The sequence below is a fragment of the Mastacembelus armatus genome, chromosome 4 (assembly GCF_900324485.2).
Source record: "Mastacembelus armatus chromosome 4, fMasArm1.2, whole genome shotgun sequence".
Taxonomy (NCBI): domain Eukaryota; kingdom Metazoa; phylum Chordata; class Actinopteri; order Synbranchiformes; family Mastacembelidae; genus Mastacembelus; species Mastacembelus armatus.
The window spans coordinates 18,457,385-18,472,823 of record NC_046636.1 but is presented as its reverse complement, the minus strand read 5'-3'; the positions used below and the strand labels follow the sequence as shown (position 1 = coordinate 18,472,823).

Below are 15,439 nucleotides of genomic sequence, written 5' to 3'. Positions count from 1 at the left end.
AATATGTGCATAAGTAGATGTGGGAATTACAGTGTAACATTTTAATTACTTTCTGCTGAAGTGAACGAAATGACTTGAAAAAAGATTCGTTTATTTTCCTGATCGAGATTCAAAGAACCGAATCAGTAAAATGATCCGAACTTCCCATCACTAAAATGAACCGCTACAGGGCTCGAATGGAAGCGGGCCCAGACCACCTCTTCTTTGCGATCTTGCTCAGGCGTGAATACATCATTAGTCAAGTATTTGTTCTTCTTTTTACTCTGTAAAGGTTTCCATCAAACCTGACAGCAATATCTAGTTCTGTTGCTCCACTACAGAATGTTTAAATGATGCACAGTTGGATGCAAGTTGGTTGCAAGCAACAGGGAGAACGTGCAGACTTGACACAAGAAAGGCTGTGTGTTTCGAACCAGGGGTGTGAGGCAACAGTGCTAACCACCACCAACTGTGCTGCCCAAGTTGCAGGATGTAAAACCAAAATGAAATGAGCTGAAAGATGCTAAAGTTCTCCACAGAGCTGAGATGAACTGCAGTCCCTGTCCTCTGTTAACTGCTAGAGATGGGTAATACAAGTAATACCTTTGACATTACACATAATAATTTCCCCAAATGTTAAAAGAACATTTGTTAGGTTGTAAGTTGGTTCTAGCTTCTAATTTATAATGTAATGTTTTCCAACATTGCTGGCAGGACAAAATAACAGTTTAAGGGCTGAAGGATAATGGACAAGTAGTGTCAAGTTTCAAGTGACATTTTAAACTGATATTTAAAAAAAGAAAACATGAAAGAAAAACTCCACCTATACAGAAAAACAGATGCAACAAACCCCCCCACATATCCAGGTCAAAAAATAAATAAATAAACTTGACTCATATGAGATAACTGACAAGCAGCACATGTCAAGCACTGAAAATAAATCTATGTACAAAACAAATGAGAACACGACAATATATTATGACAGAACGAAAAAGTTTGTAATCCAACCATGTAGTCCTTCTCCATGGCCACACCAAACTGCTCCCATAACCGAGTTTTTGCCTCCATCACCACCTGGGCTGCAGCACGCTTGACCTGGTGGTACCTGTCAACTGCCTCAGGAGTCCCACAAGCCAGTCAAGCTCGGTAGGACTCCTTCTTCAGCTTGACGGCATCGCTTACCTCCGGTGTCCACCACTAGGTTCGGGGATTGCTGCCACAACAGGCACACAAGACCTTACGGCCACAGCTCCTAGCCGCTGCGTCGACAATGGAGGTGGAAAACACAGTCCATTCGGACTCAATGTCCCTCGGGATCTGGTTGAAGCTCTCTTGGAGGTGGGAGTTTAAGATCTCTCTGACAGAGGGTTTGGCCAAACATTCCCAACAGATCCTCACAGTACATTTGGGCCTGCCAAGTCTGTCCCGCTTCCGCCTCCGCCATCGGATCCAACTCACCACCAGGTGGTGATCAGTCGACAGCCCTGCCCCTCTCTTCACCCGAGTGTTCAAGACATACGGCTGAAGGTCAGATGACACGACTACAAAGTCGATCATCAACCTCTGGCCTAGGGTGTCCAACTGATGGACACTCTTATGCTTGAACATGGTGTTCGTTATGGACAAACTATGACTAGCACAGAAGTCCAACAACAGAACACCACTTGGGTTCAGATCGGGGAGGCCGTTCCTCCCAATCACGCCCCTCCAGGTTTCACTGTCGCTGCCCATGTGAGCACTGAAGTCCCCCAGCAGAACCAGTATAGTAAGAAAATTATATTACAGCACAATGTGAGATAGATAATCTATTTATCTGATTTCATCTCGTTTCTGTTGCACTCTCCTTGTCTGCCATCTTGCCGCCTCCAAGTCAAACACAGTACGAACGCATGTGCAGTTTGTGAAATCGATGTATCTTCTGCTCAATACATAATGCCTGCGATTCCGTGACGTATTTTTGACAGTAAAGTCACGGTTGTCAATTTGTATTCATAAAGGAGAAACCCCAAGCGTAAAATTGCGCTTCGTATTATTATTATTTTATTTTTTTTGTTTTTTGGAATTGTATTCTCACATATGAACATACTTAGATATTTTATGTATGATTTGACTCATATGAGAGTTTACAAAACCATGTTTTTGTGTATATTTTATTCATTTATGCACAACGTTAGGCCAATATGTAAGAATGTTTATTAGTACAAGCCTTTTTTGTCAGCAACTTTACCCCATAGTCTTTGTCCAGGGGTTTGTTAGCATGTGTGAAAAATGGTCATGCTGTCCTCACAAACCTAGCAGATGATCTTTTTTGTATTCACCCGAATACAAGAAATAAACAAACAAACAAACAAGGTTGTTACAGTGTGTTGCCATCTCCTGATTTGCTAAAAGTATTAAGCAAAAACGTAGAACTCTGCAAGTACATCCAGAAACGGTACCTCAGTGTAGCTTATTATCTGACAGTGGACTCAACAGCTATAATGTGCATATTTTAGTCTTGGGTGATGGCTAAGTGCTACAGTGTCATGTGATTCTTTACGTTGGTGCATACTATCACTGCAATGAGTTAGTTATCATGAGGTTTATATGACTGAAGTGGGAGCTAATCATGATAGATTGACTCCAAGGCGGCTGGACGGCCTTATACTGAATCATTTTCTACAATCAGTGGCCACTTAATATTAAGACATAAAGAAATGCCTAGCAACCTGAGGGAGGAGCATTATCTCCACCTTTTCAAACTATAATACATTTTAATTCAACACTTTGTTTGGTACAAAGTAATACACTGGACAACACACACACACACACACAAAATCCCTCTGCCTGATTGACTGAGCGCATAACCTGAGTTCACATAGTATTTGTCTGCTGAGGCAAATCAATGCCTCAGATCAGAATTGAAGTATTTTGCTTGTTTACAACATCTATCATTTGTTCTTATCAAGTGTGATCAGAGCAATTTTCCCTCCCTTAATATAGGTTTGATGGGACAAAGAAAAGCTCAATTCTCAGAGAATTGGAAAACACATTTTTTTGTGCTTTGTGGTAACTAAACTGTCAACAGATAAGAGAGTCTGTAGTATCAACTTGTGGGTAATTCATCTTACAATTTCGCTGTTTTGTTTTCCTTTGAAACAACTTGGAAATATGGTTTGAGGCCTTTGCTCAGATGTCACAGGAAAAGCTTTGTCCAAAATGCTTATGCAAATGAAAATGTAAAGCAGAATGCAAAATATGTACACTACTCTCCTTGCCCCCAAATTAACTTATGTGTAGTTGTTATTAAAAAAAACACATTTGTACCCTTGTGTAGACTCATATCTGCAAAAGGGTGACAAACTACTTGTCCTTAGGCAGCTTTGCAAACTGCTGTAGACAGTAGCGTGAGGTGAGAGAGCAGTGTAGGCCACTTTGTATCATGTCAGCGCTAGCGGTTAGACGCCATCTCCACAGTGTCCCTTGTCACCAATCACATCCTTTTAAACCACCCAGGGAGCTCAACAAGCCCCCCCCCCCACCACACACACACACACACACACACACGCATACAGACACACTCTCCCTTATCTGTCAATGCTACTTAAATAATGTAATTAATGACTTAATTAACATTTCCATAATCTATTTTAATAAATCTAACACGGCATAATGAGAGATTCTAACCTCCAGGCAATGGCATATAAAAATTCACAGTGCAGAGCTGCATGGTCAGGGCACTGTCTGAGCGCTGCAGCTCTCACCATGACAGTAAAGGAAGGAGAGGGCACATATTGTGTGACAGCCTTCTGAAAGGCACTTCAAGCCTAGCAAATGTCATGTGACTTTGTGGATGTGTCCAATAACAGACCTGCAGAGAGAGAGAAAGATTCTTTTGGAGATTCAAAGTGTTAAAAGGAAGCCAGAGAGCAATGCATAAAGAACAAATGATCTCGAACACAATTCAAACGGTCTCCTATTACCTTATTCTGTGGCTTTTAGCACTTGAACCTGAAGCTGCTCTGCTGAATTGGCTTTTGCTTCTTCTACTTTCCCCTGGTAAAATGAAACTAAAGAAAATAGATACAAAACTGGACATAAAAATACTGGTTATAATGAAGGATTAGTCTGACGTTGTTTTATATTTTTGTTATTATAAACTGAGATGTCCTAAGCTGACCCTGGCCTGATATGGGGAACGAACTTTGTTTTTGTCCACCTCAGCGTGTTAGACAGCAGTGCTCTGCTTAATCAAAGTTTGTCTATAGCTAATTAGCATTAATTCTGAGCAACTTGAGGACAGGCCTAAATAAAATGTTTTTGCTGTCGAGTTAAGGTGCTCCTTGCAGCCAGTGTTTGTGCTTCAAAGATCATTTGTGAAGTAGCTCTACAATCAGACTGGACTGGAGTGTTTCTGCAGCTCCAACATCTCCAAAAGAGTGAGATGTCTTTTCTCTGGTGCACTGCATCACATCACTTTCATGAGGCACATTTGCATGGTATCAAAAAGCTTAAATATTTACATCTTGCACTGTCATTGCAGCGCAGAGTAATGTAAACTGAGCAGGGATCATGTGCATGTGCAAAATCAGTGATCTACGTTTAAGTAAATAGAAACCTCAGAAAGTTAATAGACTTGAATCAGAAATGTAGCAAAAAAAACAACAAAAAAAAACCAACTAGAACCTATTGTCTACAAATTCAATAAAAAAAAATAAATCTAAATAAACAATCTAAAAATCTTATCCATATCCCATTACTGTGTTTGTGGCACTTAGCTGCAAGTACTGGTTCCTGCTGTAGATGTAAATCAGGTCACAAATATAAACTTTAGTTCTGTTGTATTTTTATTCAGCTGGACAATGTACTTTTTAACAAATGGTACTTACGCAGGGAATTTTGCATATATTGATCATTTACAGCAGCACTGCATATGTATTTAGGGCAATGAAGGGACATGTTAAACAGGTTGTGCTTCGTAGATGAGGTTTTAACAGTTTGCGGAGGTCTATGGCACAGATGAATATCACATCAGACTTTGGCACCAACAGGATTTGTTAATAAAATCAGTTGACCAATATCAAAAAAATCATTGCAGGAGAACTAAGGACATAGTTTTTTCTATCCCACATATTCTTCTTCTAAAAAACCAGTGCCAACAATACTCATGTTGCAAAGGAACCACCTGCTCATCTGCTCTGAGAATCAGATGAGTTTTTTCTAGCAGCATCCGATGTACAGCAGCTAGTCTCGAGTACTGATCGGGTACAGACGTAACGTCACTTCTACCCCACATCCCCAGATATTTCTCCAGTTTCTGAACTTGTGGCCTTCTGCCACAGCTGACACTGACTCAAGTAGCATCACTTGAGGCCATTCCACACAGATTTCACAGTGTCATAAAAGGCTTTATACACCTTTTTTTTTTTTTATGCAGCTGTATGCTTCAAGATCTGTAAGGAGACTTTGATGTGTAAAAACAGCAATGTTTTAAAGAGACAGAAGAATGAGATAAAACAAACATATTAGCATAAACTTATATTTAGACAACATATGTATTTCTTTATTTAGAACTGTCCAGTAATTACCAATTTTCATTAAAAAAAAATCACTATAGCATTTAATTGCTTTAAGGCAAACTAACCTTGTGTTTGAAGTGTTGTATCCATGGCAACTGCCAACAGGTAACAGATACAGAGGCTCAGTCATGGGGAGGATAGCAAACTGCTTTAACCCCTGCCATTAACCAGCCTTTACTGTATGTTAGCATTTCATTAGGAGTCAATGTAAATAATCACTAAGTACTCAACATGGGTCCGACACAATAAAATGTCATTCTGACCTGTTTACCTGTTTATCTTGGTCTTAAAGCTTCTGGGACTAACAGGCCATGTCGTGTGTGAGAGACAAGGGGGTTGCTTCTTACATGGGTTTCCACCCTGGGGCTAAAGAGTGACTGAAATGCACCCTGACAGTGGGCAGCAGGAGGCTGGCACATCCCAGGCAGAACAAGCACCAAGGGGCACGGGTCTCTGAGGCCCACCAAAATTAATAAGGGCACCCACCAACTTTCCCACCGTACCATTAATAATGTAAGCATCGGTTGACAGTAAACCTGTTTAGAGCAGTGCAATACCTCCAGTGTTATGTTAGACAGATGCATGTACAGTATGATGACTATTTCTGCTCCATTTAACATAAACTACCTGTACTCATTTAAGATTTGGGCTTTGAAGCTTCAAAACAACATAAATATATAATAACAGGTTATTTTCAATGATTCATGCACATTAAGAAGATGTTTGTATTTTAACAGTGCAATTGTTCGCATGACAGCATATTTGAGTGTCTTTCACCTCAAACAATGAGCAAATACCTGCAGCCATGATCTGGCAAGAATGCAGCTCGTCTGAAGCTGCCGAATGTGTTGTAAACAAACCAATTTCCAGTCATAAAATTACAGCTCATTACTAGCATGGATAAGGGCTACAACAACATAATGATGCAGAAGCACATTACCAGTGCAACCATATTTATTAATTACCAGCTCACTAGCCACATTCCTTGCAAAGGCAGTTAATGGGGGGAAAAAAGTTACGAGCCTTGTTGAGTTAATTACAAACAGCTTCTTATTTTAGTTAAGACAAATACTGGAGGAAGAGATGTAGAGCACAAAGTTTTAATTTTGCTACTGGCACAAAAAGCAGTTTAGGGTGATTGGAGGGTAACATCAGTTCTGCTACTAGAAATTCATATTTCAGAATTTTATTAAGCAACATAACTTGTCTAAATCCCGGTATTCAGTCGATTAAGGTCACTGAGGTCATTAAAATGTGTTGTTCTAAAATACTATTAAGACTTTTATTATTTTTTCCAAACATAATCCAGGAGGTATTTTCAGTAATGTGCTCCTGTTTGAGTCATTGCTTTCGGCAACAACAGATTACAGTACATAAACTTTATTTGTAATCTGACTACAACATTCGTCATATGTTGCTTACTAATCACAGAGAAGATATTGTTTATGCCAGGAATCGAATACATTATTTACAAGTTAGATGCTAATAAAAATGCAGTTCATTTACTAATGGTTTACAGAACCGCAGGCATAATTCCAATTAGCAATATCAAAATGGAAAAGAAGACTAAGTGAAAACAAGCGGGGTGGAGGGTGTTGGGGGGGTTTGACAACAACATGTTTTCAGAGATGATTATTTGGGTGACACAGACGCTCACCGCTTCTTGTTTTGAAACTCACATAAAAATGAAATGTTACTTGAAAGTATTGCTTACATTTGGCAAATGAAAACACATCTAAGACCAGAATACCATAGCGGAAAGCCCATCATCATCATTTTAGTCATTAATATTCTGACTGTTTGGCATGTTGCACCAACTTCAGACCAAGGACACTTAAACTCAAAAAAGTACAGACGTGACAGCTAATAAACACAGATTAATAATGAAATACTCACTTGATCAGCAGGATCTCTGTCAGAAGACCAAAAGAGGCTGCTGCCACTTTAAAGGTGGTGGGTGGGGGAGGATCAGTGAAAGCGGTCATCATGCAGTGAACAACATAAGGCATCGTACCCAGTAAAATAAACGCAGTCATCAGCACAAGCCATGTCTGCCACTGGAAACAAACCAACTGCCATGGAGAACTCCTCTGGAGCTGGTACTGGGTGACAAGAAAAAACAGATATACAAGTGTGAGCCCAATACGATTTAAAGAATCACAGCATTCAGTCTAATCACTGAAAACTCTTAAATGGTCATCAACGTGGTTTTAGCTTTTGATGCACAGAAACAAATCTAAAGCCACAATCAGGTTGGATGCACAGTTCGGTTCAGTTGCTCCACTTTGGTTGACAAGTGTTGGAGTCATGACATTTGGTTCAGATAAATTGCAATAACTTTTGTGATACCTTTACTTTTTATCTAGTCTGCTGTCATCTGCTCAAAGTTTAATACTTTGATTTATGGCCAAATACCCGCAAAATGAAAAAAAAAAAAAAATCCCATCAGACTCAGCTGGATTTTAGGTTTAGTGCTATTTAGCAACTATTAGCATGCTAATACATTAAATTATGATAGTGACAACAGTAATCATTATGTCTGCTAAACATCAACATATTAAAATGTGATTCGGATCATTAGCAATTAACCCAAATCATTGCTGAGCCTAAGAACAGTTTGGCTTTATTTTTAAAACAATGCTGCAATCTCTGTGGGTGAGACAACAATCTAGAAAGTCCAATTTGAGTAATAGATGTATGAATTTAAAGGCTCGTCAGATACCAAAACACTTCACAGTGGTTTATAATACCCTGGCAGAAGATTTCATACTTTGTAATGTAGCCTTGCCAACCAGACTAACTCTTTTTCTAATCTATACAAAGAATCAGTCTGGAATCTTTTTGGTTGAGATTGAATTCCTGGGGGCGGGCCAATGGACGTAGAATAAACCGATCAGAGATGGAATGAATATGCCGAACAAAGCGACAGCAAGACCAGTGAATGGCGGGCAGTAGAGTAGAGATGCTAGTGAATTATTATTGAAAGTTATCCTTTTTGTTGTGAAAACATGAGAATATACGGCATTATCACCAGTTCTGTGCAAATTTTTGAACAGAGTAAACGGCAAAGGCCAGTTGAAAGATTTGCTGACTTGAGAAATGTTACAAACAAGTCACGCATAAATCCCGCCAGCCAGATAAACGGCTGCGATTGGCCTGGCTCTTTTGAAGCCAGAGGAAGAGTCCCTAAGCTAGGTGGTCCAGACCCACATTCTTTCGCTAAGAAAGGAGTGGGGCTGGCTGGCCAGGCTAATTGCAATGTTATCACATTAGCAAAAATGTTCTGTCTTGTCATGATGGCTGTATTCATGTTGGCATCAATGTTGTGCATTTTTGGTGGACTATGTGTTGAGTTGTGGCAATATTTAAGTCAAGTTATCTTGCATGGCCCAGCACTTTGCATTGGCACACCGGCTGGAATGCAACCCTAGCTTGTTGGGAATTCTTTATGATATTAGGTTTTACGGCTGTAGCATTAGATAGCTAGCTGTGTGGGATGATGACATAACCATTTTCATTTTTTAGATCTTAGTGCTGTTTCTGATAGTGTCGATCACGACACCCTAATTGACTATCTTGGATAGGCATCAAGGACACTGCACTAAATTGGTTTCTCTCATATGTTTTAGAAAGAACCATTGTGGTGTACCACAGGGTTCAATTTTAGGTTGGATTTTATTCTCCATTTACATGCTTCCCATGTGGTCATTTTATTCAAAAACACAACATCTCATTCCATTGTTACAAAGCAGCAGACAGATATACCTTGCATTAAGACCTTATAAACCCAGAAGCCTAGCTGCTGTTGTTGACTGTCTTAGGCATGTTGTTGGATGGCACAAAACTCTCTCCAACTTAACAACTCAAAAACTAAAATCCTAGTGTTCAGTCCTCTAATTCCTCACAGCACAATCTGTTTTGGTTTGCAATCTACTTACAGTACCAAAAACCCACAGCCAAAAATCTGGGAGTAATTCTTGATTCCGTGCTCAACTTTGTCCTGTATATTAACAAAGTTGTCCAGACCTGTTTCCTTCAACTATGGACAATAACCAGTATCAAGCCATTTCTTACACAATTTGACCTGGAAAAGGTCAACCATGCCTTAATTTTCTCCAGGCTGAATTACTGCAACACCCCTCTTTCTGGTATCACTAACAAGTCCCTCTATAGTCTCCAACTAGTCCAGAATGCAGCAGATAAGCTTCTTATGACATCACATCACCCCAATCCTGCCCTCCCTCCACTGGTTGCTTCTCTGTTTCAGATTCCATTGATCACTTTTAAGAGACGCCTAGGTCTGGCTCCACGTCTTATTGACCCCTTATGAGCTACTTTAGCTCCTCAGGTGGAGCCTTTCTGGCTATTCCAAACTTGAGGTTGAAATCTAAGGGTGATCAAGCTTTAGCCATCACGGCCCCTCAGCTTTGGAATGACTTGGCTGAGGAAATAAGGCTATATTATTACTATATTATTTTTATATTTTTATATTTTATTATTATTTTTCACTTAAAACCCATTGTTATAGACAGGCTTTTATGTGATGTTATCTTTTGTCTTTTACCATTTTTACTTCTGAGATGTATTTAAGTATGTATATGTATGTATGGCTGTATGTTTAAGCATGTATGCACATATGTATGTGGGTGTGTGTATGCACGTGTATATGCATCTAAGCTGTTGTCTGTGTATATATATATATATATATATACATATATGTTATTTTAATTCTTAGTGTGTGCTTATGTTTGTGCTGGCCTGCCCCACACCTGCCAAGGCAAAGAACACTAAATGCTGAACAAACCTGAGATGTGTGCAGCAATTTAAAGGTTTGGAATCAGGCTAATAGACTCTATGTTAAAATTAAGCATGAAAAGATGTGGCTTCATTATTGACTCTGGCAGCTTACAAGCACAGCACACAACACTAAGATTTGTGTTTGAAACCAATGGATCAATGTGGTGAACTGCCCTTTTTGACACAATCTAATGTGGTGGCCAAGTCATGGTTGTAATGGGGTTTTAAACTGTGTAATATATTCTAAGGCTAAAACAGTCAATATATACACTGTGAAAAAGATAGAAAAACAGGAATATATTTCACCATATAAAGTCTAGTATTTGCAGTGGGACCTCATAATGGAAAGTAATCAAACACCTATTGTTGGAATAAACTTAGTAATGCAACCTCACACGTTCTGTACATCTCATTGTTTTTATTATATCAGACACACATGTAAATACATACACAGGCCAATACAAGAAAACACAAAGGCATGTATGCAGTCACCTTTTCAGCATGCAAACACTGCCTTAAATCCTCGCCAGATATCGCCGTATACTCATGACAAACCAAACCACTTGAACAGTGTTTGATTAGTGTCTGGAATTCATCTGCAAATGCACACTTGCCTTTTCCTCTTTCATGGCTGCTATTCATTAATTAGATTCTTTGTGCAACTGAGCTATCCTCAGTGTTTAAGGTTACATCAGGCCCCAGTAAATGGCTGCCTGATAACAGCATGCATCCATCTTCATTACTCAGCCCTTTCTGTCTAGGCTTGCTCCTCTACAAGTGAGCTATGTCAGTAGGTTCTAAGGAACTTATACATTTCATTGCACTCAGATCCTTTTTCCTCCTTTGATTTTAGTCGCTGTGATTAAATTACTGGGCTGTGGTTACCTCTCATATTGGGTTCTTTTGTGGTGATTTTTCTTTCTCAAGGTAAAGCAGTTGTGCAATGAAATAAAAAACACTTTTTTTTTTAAATCACAAATTGTTATGAATGTAGATTAAACCTTAGAGCTAAGTAATTTGTAAATCTTATGTTAATGTCCATCCTGTCCTACTGGGTTTGGGTTTGACCCATTTTAGCCATGCAAGTCAGTAAAACTTACTATATTATTAATAAAGCAAGTTCATTAGTCTAAAACACTTATTGACTCTTGTTGATTTTTAATATTTCTTTTGACAATCAATAGCTGTAGATCACATTCAGGTCATTACATTGAAAAAAAATCTATTTCAAATCAGTTGGAAGAAAACAGATTATTATATTTGAAATTACATCTATGTAGTGAATTGTTAAATTACTCACATATAAATTAATAGTTAATGTTCAATTTACAAATCTTTTTTCATTTGGTTTCATAATACAAACCTGGTTCTTCCATGTGCAAAGGCTTATAGAGACAGAGAGACAAAAACTGTAAGCTTATTCCATCCTTTTTGCCAAAGAAAGCCCAGACATTCAGATAAATGTCTTCACAGACCAAAACACATGTTTTCAATTTTGGAGGAAATATGAATAGATTCAACATCCCAAGGTAACAACAGAGTGAATGTGTTTGCACACAGTGAAGGCTTTCTTTTGTTATTTAGGAAGAGGAACCGGATAACACAAGCTTTTAAAGATGGGACTGAATGTGGTGGTCAGTCCTTAAGGTTTGGGAAACTGAAAGCAATTGAACACACATTTTGGTGACAATCCTGAAAAGACACGTTTAAATGAAGCTGTTAGCATCACAGCCATCAGTGGGACCTCAGCTTTTAGTCATTTCAAGGCCAAGGCAGTTTGAATCAAGCTAAAAGCAGCTCAATAGGTTTATTGTAGTGCCTCAGCCAAATTAATTATCTGAGCTGAGTAAAGTAACCATAAGGACACAGACCATCACAACCGTCTGTCTCCACGTGACTCTGCATGGAATATTAGTAGTGTTTTTTTTTTTTTTTGTATTTTGGAGGCTAATGGTTCAGACAAAAAAGGAGACACAAAAGGTCTATCTCTTCCTTAAAGGAACCATGATTAAAGGCACACAATACTGTATTAGGATATGTATCTCAGGCCTGGTAGCCTTACCTACCCTTTTTTGGTAAGGAGAACTGTCTTGTCAGAAATTACATTTCCTCTGCACCTAATCTTAAATTCAAATAACGCATGGTAATCCAAACACTAGATCAAGGAACAAGCTATAACTTAAAAACTCAAAACGCCATACATTAACCACTGGAAAAAAAATCTGTTTGTTAATTACATCCTGATGTTTTATGACTATGACCTTTAAACACTACACCAATCAATCAATTCAGGAGGGAGGTAGCCTACTGGGAATATTTAGATCCACGGATTCTGAAAGTAGGGCACTATTTATCCAAACACAACCATTATTAATAGTGGGACAGTCAGCCCAAATACATTTTCTACATATTTTCCACATTACTGCCTCTCCCTCCAGTACAAGTACGACCACTACTGCATACAGGTTGTCCAGAATGGAGATAATTAAGCGCTACCACAATGGTACAGCTAAGGTGACAAAGGACAAATACAATAAAGTCACATTTAGATATGTTTGACCCAATATTTAAATCACTGTTATACTGCATATGATATAACATCAAACACGTACGATAATAACATAAAAGTTGTAGTGTAACAGAAAAAGATTACATGGAATACTATGCCATGTAATACCACAATCAGATTAATCACTGCATCATTTTCAATTTCATCCTCTTTTATTATGTTTCCTGTGAATGCTCTGGATTCTACAATAAATGAAAACCACTAAAAAGAAAAAAAGACTGAAAATATGCTTTTTTTAACATTTATATAGCAGTAGTTATAGTATGTGACACTATGACAAATAAGTGTTGAATCGACACAAAAAAGACCGCTAACTAAGTAACTAACTAACTGATTTTCCGGCAGCTTGATTTGTTGTTGAGGATATGCAGCTAAATTGAAAACTGTTCAGGCCTGTCTTTTAAATCTATCATTTGGGAACCTACACAAAACAAGTAAGAGGACAAGACAAGGAAAACACTAAGTAATTCTGTAAGCTTTTATTTCAGTTGAGAGCATCCAAAGGCACCACAAAGGTCTGGCATTTTCTATTAGTGCGATTCCCCCAGGTTCTAATGCTATGGTATATGGTTAAGTTATGATTACACTTGAATGTAATGTGTGACATTTTCACATTTTATGCTTAAGATATTATTCACACTATAGTCTCCTATGTAGTTTAGGAGTTAGCAATTATTAATGTATATGCCTTCAACTAAATTTGGAATCATACATTTGTCATAAATGACATTAGTGCTTTTCAAATATTTACAAACCAGATATTTCAAGGGCCTGCATACTTGCTGCAGTAAAGGTATGGATTTGTTTTCCTAAACCAGCTCAGCACTTAGTAACCTTTAACTGGCCATTATCGGCGTATCGACAAACTTTAGTTAGATCTCCTAATTTCGGCTGCAACACAAATTAACTGTGTAATGTGGAAATGCCAAGCAGCTCCTGAGACTGCCTCTCATGTACATGCTGCTTGTTTGCTAACAACAGGGATGAAGTTCAGACCAGACTGGAAAGTCTATTAACTTATTGAGATTAAAAGCCTGATGCCTTGGCTCCCACCCACCCCTCCATGGTCCCTTCTCCCGGCCGGCACCACACCTCCAAAGGAGAAAGGTGATTGATGAGAGCCATCAGGCAGCTTGGAATCTCTTCTCTCATTAGACTCCTTATGCATCTAAGCTGTTTCAACACACACAGAGAGCAGGGTAGGGGGAAGGGAATGAGGTATTGTCCACCCTCTAACTTTTTAGAAGATAAGTACTTGCACTAAAATATTTAGCTTGTACATTAATCTCTGGGAAATTAATTTGCCATTATACTTTCTCTCTTGGAAAAAAGAGACTTTTTTTAAACAGAGAAGTGTGGCTTCCACTCCCTACTTCTTGCTCAGTGAGCTTTCTCTCTTTAGACTCACTCATTGGACTGCGTGGAAATTTATGCCCCTGAGGGAGCGGTGTTTGGACAGTCAGGGTGGATCCTATCATCGACCTCTGAGGCTCTATTGAGAAGGGTTAGCTGGAGTGGGAAAGAATGTTACATATGCATATCCCTAATGCAGAAATGCTCAATCACATTAATGCAAATGCAAAACATTATTATGTGCTAATTGCCATTGGATAGTAGCATTACTTTAATGTGCTGCCTTTTGTGTTGCTGAAAACCAAATGGGGTCCATTCAATTCAGATAAATAACCACATTGTGACTAAGACAATAACAAAGATAAACAGTTGGAATCAGTGCTTTCATTGAAACAGTTTAGGTTGTTCTGCAGCTGAATCACTTGTTATACATTTTCTGAGTTAGTTGTAAAGTTTCTGAGGCAACGCTTTTGGTCAAATAGACCTGCAAAACTATGTTGTGTAAATAACAATCACATATAAAATGAAGTGAAAGTGAAAATCTTCCCCTTTAAATGGTTGTATTATTATATTATTATTATTGAAGTATTATTTTATTTACATACTTTTAAGTGTCTGTGATGACCAATACATTAATAGTGTAAGTGATGATAACAGGGTTGTATAGTCATTGTATAGTATACTCTAGCCATCAATATATGTTGTTTTGAAAATGACTCAGGAAAAGACCATTTTCAAACAATCTATGGAGCTAATGGTAGCTTAATTAGATATATACAGCTGATAAAACAGATGCCGGTTTTTGTCTATCTCTGCTTTGAATATTAATTAATTAGGATTTCAGGTAGTGAATCTGCCCCAGTTAATGTAAATGCATATGTGCCGGGTGAGAACAGAAAGCTTAACAGGCACACCAACAGTAACTTGGCAGATGGTCAATTGTGGTTGCATGGCTTCTTGTGGGGAAGTGTAAGACAGTTTGAGGGGATGAGCATGAGTGTATGTGAGTGGGAAGGACAGAGAATGCATTGTGTGAAACAGTTTGTGTGTTGGAGAGAGAGAAAGAGGGAATGGGGTTTTGGTCATCTGCCATCGGATAAGATATCCTGACAAGGCAATCAGAGAGAAACAAATTCTGCAGCCACACGGGTTCAACTCTGTCATTCTTCACCCTGATGAGCTT

The 15,439-nt window shown here is 38.6% G+C and overlaps 1 protein-coding gene across 4 annotated transcripts in view; it reads right to left on the bottom strand.

Annotated features, from left to right (window-relative positions):
• LOC113129487 (uncharacterized) overlaps positions 1-15,439 on the bottom strand; it is a 100,127-nt gene that overhangs the window by 18,613 nt on the left and 66,075 nt on the right. For all 4 annotated transcript variants that reach the window (XM_026305510.1, XM_026305511.1, XM_026305509.1 and 1 more), the window contains exon 4: positions 7,434-7,639. In XM_026305510.1, the coding sequence (XP_026161295.1) occupies positions 7,434-7,639 (206 nt within the window). The remainder of the gene's footprint in view (positions 1-7,433; positions 7,640-15,439) is intronic.